This window comes from Octopus bimaculoides, chromosome 23 (genome assembly GCF_001194135.2).
Source record: "Octopus bimaculoides isolate UCB-OBI-ISO-001 chromosome 23, ASM119413v2, whole genome shotgun sequence".
Lineage (NCBI taxonomy): Eukaryota > Metazoa > Mollusca > Cephalopoda > Octopoda > Octopodidae > Octopus > Octopus bimaculoides.
The window spans coordinates 20,152,931-20,160,680 of record NC_069003.1 but is presented as its reverse complement, the minus strand read 5'-3'; the positions used below and the strand labels follow the sequence as shown (position 1 = coordinate 20,160,680).

The 7,750-nt window shown below is 35.9% G+C and overlaps 1 protein-coding gene across 2 annotated transcripts in view; it reads left to right on the top strand.

Annotated features, from left to right (window-relative positions):
• Positions 1-7,750, top strand: part of LOC106883007 (beta-1,3-galactosyl-O-glycosyl-glycoprotein beta-1,6-N-acetylglucosaminyltransferase) — a 34,344-nt gene that overhangs the window by 15,412 nt on the left and 11,182 nt on the right. For both annotated transcript variants that reach the window (XM_052975981.1, XM_052975982.1), the window contains exon 3: positions 3,352-3,587. In XM_052975981.1, the coding sequence (XP_052831941.1) occupies positions 3,352-3,587 (236 nt within the window). The remainder of the gene's footprint in view (positions 1-3,351; positions 3,588-7,750) is intronic.

The following is a 7,750-nucleotide window of genomic DNA, read 5'->3' as shown; positions in this document are numbered from 1 at the left end:
AAATAGAGGTAATTCAAATGTGGAATCTAAAAACAGAAACAATTCCTATCATCGTGGGCACATTAGGTATGATTAAAAAATATTCAGACAAATACATAACAAAAACACCAGGACTTACAAATATATATAACATACAGAAAATTGCACTACTGGGCACTGCACACATCCTATGCAAAACACTTTCAATACAGTAACCATAAGAGCACCACAGCAAACCACAGCACATACCCAAGGCACACAGAGCTGCGCTCGGTAGTGAAGTGAAAGCATGCTATAAAAATAAAACTACTGAATAATAATAATAACAAAAACAACAACAAGAACAACAACAACAACAGCAACAGCAACAACAACAACAACAACAACAACAACAACAACAACAACAACAACAATATCCTGATCAAGAACAGCCAGCAAGAGAGAAGAGACCCTACTCTGCATGGAATTACATGGAAAGTTCCACTGTGAAACCAACAAATTAAAAGACCAGGAAGCATCATGGAGGTGGCTTAATAAAGGTGACCTAAGAAAGAATGCTGAAAGCCTAATCATCGCTGCCCAGGACCAGGCATTGAATACCAACTCAGTGAAAAATAATATATACCACATAAGTGCAAAAGACCTCTGCAGAATGTGTGGGAAGAGGGTCAAAAGTGTGACTCACATTGTTAGTTCTTGTGAAAGTCTTGCACAGACATGACAAGGTAGCCCAAAACCTCCACTGGCTACTGTGCCATAGATATAGATATGAGGTAACGAGTGCTTGGTACCAACATGCACCAGAAAAGGTAATGGACGAAAAGGGGAAGGCAAAAATCCTCTGGGACTTTGACTTCCAGACAGACAAGATATTAGAGCACCAAAGGCCAGATATAGTAACCTTTAGGAGGGACAAACAAGAGTGCCTAATAATTGACATGACAGTGCCAGGAGATCAACATATCATCATGAAAGAAAGAGAAAAGGTTGATAAATATGGAGACCTGAGAATTGAGATCACTAAGATGTGGCAGCTACAAGAGTCAAACATAAAGGTTATCCTTATTGTCATCAAAGCATTGGGTTCAATACCACCCAATCTGAAAAAAACATCTGAAAACTTTAGAAATACTCTACAATCTAGGTGTATTGTAAAAGTTGGCATTACTTGGATCTGCACGCATATTGTGTAGAATACTGTCTATCTGAGATCCTTGTTGTGACATGACAAACAGTACAAACCTCCAGTAGACACAATATCTGCAATCAAACAACCTCACGATATGTATAATGTGCGGCGTCTATAATAATAATAACAATAATAATAGTAACCTAGTAAAGTACTAGAAAGTAAGAAATATAAGATATTGTGGGACCTTAACATTCAAACTGATAGAGTGATAGAAGCTGATTTAGTAGTAGTAGATAAAGAGAACAGAAAGTGCCAGATAATTTACAGTCCCAAATGATGAAAAAATCAATACAAAAGGTATAGAAAAAATAGCAAAGTACCAGGACCTAGCCATTGAATTACAGAGACTATGGAAAGTGCAGGTAAAATGTATTCCAGTAGTTATAGGTGAATTAGGAACTATCCCTAAAGATTTGAACTGATGGATAGAGGAAACAGGCATACCACCCAGTTTAGTACAGCTGCAGAAAACAGTGTTATTAGAGACAGTTTGGATACTTAGGAGGGTTCTTGGCATCTAAGGCAACTTGTTGTAGCCCGATGTTAGGATTCTTTTCTTTTCCAATAGTCTAATCTGTTGTATGTATGGACTTGACAGAGCAAAAAAGTGGTATGAACATAAACCTGAAGGCATCATTGAAAATGATAATGCAAAGATCCTATGGGATTTTATGATTCAGTGCGACCATGAGATAGAGAAAAGGAAACCAGACATAGTCTTAATTGAGAAAGAAAGCAAATGATGCTGGATCATAGGTATAGCATGCCCAGCTGACAACAAGGTATGTGATAAGAAAGAAAGAAAAGTCGATAGATATAGCAGGTTAGCTTGGGAGGTTAAGCAGTTGTGGTCGCTGAAAAAGGTAGTAGTACCAATAATTGTCAGAACCCTGGGAACAGTGAGTAAAAATCTTGAGAAGTACATAGAATAAATATGTTATTTAGGTTATTTTTCTTCCATATTTTATATGTATGTGTTGTTGAGTTTTCGTTCTTTAGGTAGAGCACTGCTGTAAAGTAAGCGTGTAGGATCGAAATGTGTTCCTCATGTGTCCATTTATGCCGTTTTGGTTTTATTTGCAGGACATAAAGAACAACGTCCAGCCCTTTATTTTGACAGTCATCATTTTCGTAGGGTACCAGTCCGTTCATTTCTGTTGTCAGATTGTTTTGCATGTGCAGCTCTTCGTACTTTTTGCGTAACAAGTTTAAAGTACGCACTTCCCAGTTGTTATTCTTGGGTGGAATAATACTGGCATTATTTAATCTATTTGTAATTTTTTTGTACATGGTGTTTGGGGCCGGAGATGGTCTGGTGTTGATGTACTAAGCGTGTTTACATGTGCTGTGCGAGCAGTGGAGATGATATCCAGTTAAAATACATCATTTTATTTGGAAAAATAGAAATAAATTTCAATGAGTATTACTTACTCGGATATAGTCCAACCCTTTGTCAGCTATTTTTGGCTCCATGCGATGTCTTTATTTCCGATGTTTTGGGATAAATTTCGGAGCAGTGATTTATCGTTCTCACATGTTAAATATCCCCAGTGTACTCATTAAACATCCCCATGTACCATACCTGGCCTGTTCCCAGAAGCAAATGTCTAACCCTAAGTATACTTACCACCTCTTCACTCGTAAATATATTACAAAGGAAAAACAAATTAATATGTTTGTAGCATACATAGGGTAACAGGGAATGCCTGATACTGGTTAAGTACAACGGTACACATCTGCCTTTGGGATGACCCAATTTGGATTTTCTGTGGAGGTTTAATCCTTTAGCTGATGTAAAATGCTCACAAGGCTGCAGGGGCTTATTATTATAATGGGCATGGTTTGTGCAGAGCCAGTGCTACTCTTTCATGCTTCAAACTTATTTTGTTCTGGTATAGCAAGTATCATGAGCCCAGTAGGTTATCAAATTGCAGGAGTTACCTTCTCTCAGATGAACAACTAAAGAGCTGAAGGGTCTCATCTGCTTTGGATCTTTTGGGACCCTGTGAATGACCTTCAAGAGACCAACACTAATATGAAAAAAACAGCCATTGAGGGTTCTTGGAACACACATGTTTCCTTCCTGACAGGTGAGTATGTTACCATTTACACAATAGATTGACTGTTAAAATGTATTCTCTTCTGTCTTAAATTTGGTTTTTAAATTTACTTTTCTGCAGAAGTTGGATACATAGATGGAGGAGAGCATTAAAACAGAAACCGGTACCACACAATATCACTTTAGCTAAAGGGTCACATTACGTTGCAGTAACTCGAGACTTTATAAACTATACAGTCAATAACCAAATTGCTCAGGAATTAATAAATTGGCTAAGAAACACAACTATTCCAGATGAATCTGTATACCCCACCATTTTTTATAATACACATATTGGATCACCACATCCTTATAATAGTAAGTTCAATTTTTAAACTGTATTTGTTATGGTGAAATGGGCAGTGCTAAGTGTTTGCTGTATATGGACTGTGTTCTGAGTTCAAATCTCACGGAAGTCAACTTTGCCTTTTATCCCTGTGAGTTTGATAAAATCAACTAGCAATCAAATAGTGTTCTTAATTTGATCGATGTACCCTTCCTTTAAAATGCATAACTTTATGTCAATGAAAGGATTTCAATAAAAACTACATATAGTAGTAATTCAACTTAGGACCCAACTACTAAAAGTAAGTGAGTGAGTGAGAGGAAATGTTGGAGTAGTGGACAGAATGCTTTGCAGCATTTGTTCCAGCTCTCTGCATTACAAATTCAAATTCTGCTGCAGTCAGCTTTGCCTTTCATTCTTTAGGGATTGATAAATAATCCAGTAGTAGTTGAGTATTAGGTTCTTTCATTTTTTTCTCTTTCTTTCTCTCTGGAAGAATTTGGTTGTGGTTATGCATCTTAATCCTTAAGGATTATAATGTTGATTTCTCTTAGTTTTACTTTGAAATCCCTAAAACGATATCTAAATTTCTGTGTTTACTCTCTGTTTTTGGCCTTCTACAGATAACTTGTTGAAATGCAGGTAAGTTTATCTATTTAGTGGTTCAGCAAAAGAGACCAATAGAATAAGAACCAGGTTTGAAAAAAAAAAAAAAAAAAAACCACTGGGATCCATTCATTTGACTAAACATTCTTCAAGGTATGGCAAGGGTCTAATTACTGAAATAAGTGAAAGGTAAAAGGTGTCTGAATTAGGAATTTTAAATGAAAACTTTGTTCTTCAATTCTTTGGCCAAATTTTCTCTAAATACTCCAAAGAATGATTTTATTCATATTTTAGCATAAATATATTTAGTGGATAGCTGCTGCAATAAATGGCCAATCTATTCCTTTATAGCTAGGCACATGTATGGTTAAAAAGCTTGCATGGTTTCAGGTTCAGCCACACGGTGCAACACCTTGAGCAAGTGTCTTCTACTATAGTTCCAGACCAATCAATGTCTTATGACAAAATTTAGTAAACAGAAACTGTGTGGGATCCCATCATATATGAGTGTGTGTATGTGTTTATTATCCCAGGGTTAGACAAGTTCAAGAAGAAGCTATGTCTGATGAGTCTCAGAGTAGAAAAATATTTAATCTATAATTATTAGTTGGCAAAGTAGTGTGTATAATTTGTCAGACTCAATGATTATGGATTATATATATATATATATATATATATATATATATATATCATCATCATCATCATCATCGTTTAACATCCGCTTTCCATGCTAGCATGGGTTGGACGATTTGACTGAGGACTAGTGAAACCGGATGGCAACAAAACTATAAAGCCATATGTTTTTTAAAGTTATTTAGAAATTTAGCTCTGTATTTAAGTGGACTAAGGGGCATAATATATTGTAAATGAGTATTTCATAAATACATTGAAATGAAAACCTTGTATCTTTATTATCATAATACAACATCTGATTTTCTAATTTTCTCGAGCATATCAACACTTCAAAACTATAAAGCCACTAATATATTTTCATTTCTTTCCAAATTGTTTCAGAAAATATTCAGTAATCTCCATGGTTCAGGTTATATTTCCAGTATGTCTAAAGCTACGAAGCTTTCCGAAATTGAGCAAGGGAAGATTCTTTCACTGAAAGTGGAAGGAATGAGTAACTGGAAGATTGCCAAGAAGATTCAGTGAAGTAGTATACCAGTAGACAATTTTCTGAAAGATCCTGACAGCTACAACAGGGTTCATGTTGATGGACGTCCTAAGACCACATCAGAAAGGGATGAAAGGGCCATTGTCAGAGCTGTGAAGAAGTCATGCTGCTCTTCTGTTTCCAGAATGAAGGCATCAGCAGAAGTAGGAGCCTTGACATCCACCATAAGAAGAGTGATTCTGAACAATGGTTTCTACCTGAAGAAGCAGCTAGGACATCCGCTATTGTCCCCTTCCCACAAAACTGCTAGATTGGTATTTGCTTGGTAGCATCAGACATGGGATAGTGAATAGACCAGAGTTGTGTTCTCTGATGAGAAGAAATGGAAGTTGGATGACCCCAATGGTTATAAGTATTACTGGGCAGATAAATGTATACAAATTTCTATTTATTCCAAGTGACTGAATAGCAAAAGAGGTCTTATGGTGTGGGGAGCAATATCTACCAATGGGAAGCTGCCACTTGTCATCATGGATGGCCGTTTCAATGCTGCATGATACATCGGTATGTTGGACAGGGCTCACATTGATGAAGAAGGAAGAAATTCCATGGCCAGAACTTTATATTTCAACAGGACAGTGTCCCTATTCATAAAGCAAAGGCAACTTTGGATTTCCTCCATGCAATTGGGTTTGAACTCAACAAGAAGTTCCAACCTTAATCCTATAGAGAATGCCTGGGGATATCTCACAAATGTTGGGTACAGTGAAGGTATGCAATATTCATCTGTTGATGAACTTAAAACAGCAATAAAGAAGGCCTGGGAAGAGCTTCCACTTGATCTGCAGCAGAAGTTGATTGAGAGCATGAAATCATGTCTTTGAAGTAATTCAGAAAGGTGGTGGTCAAACGCACTGTTGTTGATGTATTACATACACACATACGTACATGCATACATACATACATACATACATACATACATCTCAAGTAAATCAAGAAAACATGCAAAGAGGGAATTTGTTTCCCATTAGCTTATGCTTAAGAACCAAACATTCTGATATTTTTGCTGCTTTTCGTCTACCAAATCCACTCATATATATATATATATATATATAGGCAAGTGTCTTCTACTATAGCCTCAGGCAGACCAAACCTTAGAGAGAGAGAGAGAGAGAGAGTAACAAACTGAGAAAAAGCAATCCTTCAAAGGGGTGTGTTAAACATCCAATTCACTGGTACTTCAGTTGGAAACCATATAAATATTGGTATAATTCAATAATAAAGATAAATTGAATATAGAGATATTCTATTGACAATCAAATAATTTATTTATATTACAATATTACTTTAAATACTATTAATATAACATAACATAATATTATAAAACATTAATAATTATAAAAACCATAAAAGGCCAACTTGGTTTTTATAATTATTTATGTTATATAATATTATGTTATGTTAAATTATATTCATAGTATTCAATGTAATATTGTAATATAAATAAATTATTGGATTGTCAATAGTATATCTCAAAAGGTGCTTCTTACATGCCACCGGCACAGATGCTAGTCATGCAACACTGGCATGGGTGTTTAGTTACATGACACAGGCATCGACCACATTGGCTCCATGTGGCCCAATGCTTGAAAGATGTTTTTTACATGACACTGGCATTGACCATAACTACGATTTCACTTGACTTGATGGGACACAGTGCAAGGATTTATGTGAATGGAGTTCTGGTTTTGGAATTGGCATTGGCTTCTCATTACATGATAACCATTGTCTTTTTCCTTTTCTGTTGTGATGCAAAAGCCACTTTTCGTCATCTGTAACAATCCGCTGCAGAAATGACAGGTTGTTAATCTTGGTTAGAAGACTGCTGCAGATGGTGGAACAATGTGTTTGGTTCTTAAGCATAAGCCCATGGGGAACACAAATTCCCTCTTTGCATGTTTTCACAATTTACTTGAAATATTCTTGGATATTTAAACATGGACACATTAAAATTTTCCCACTAAATCTCTGGTGCTTTGACATGGATCCAATACAGTAGTCTCATTCAAAAGCTCATCATTCAGAGTGGGTCATCTTCCAGAACAAGGCTTATCGGATATGTCACAACCACCATCTTTAAACCTTTTAAAACACAGCTGAGATCTATGAGCTTTTACTGCATCCAGATGTTTTCTATTGCTTCTGTAGCAGTATTTTTCTCTCAAAACTCATACAGTAAGCATTGTGGAATATGTTGTTTCCTAAAGTTCTTATCCTCCAAGGGATTAATTACTGAAATAACTATCAATGACACTCTTCTGCATAGGAAAGCTGATATACTATTCCTAGACAGTTTCCACCCATTCAACCTTGGCTTTGACATGATTGGTTGATTCTTATTTCATAGTAGTGAAAAAATGCAATTACTTTTTGGACACCCTAATATATATATATATATATATATATATA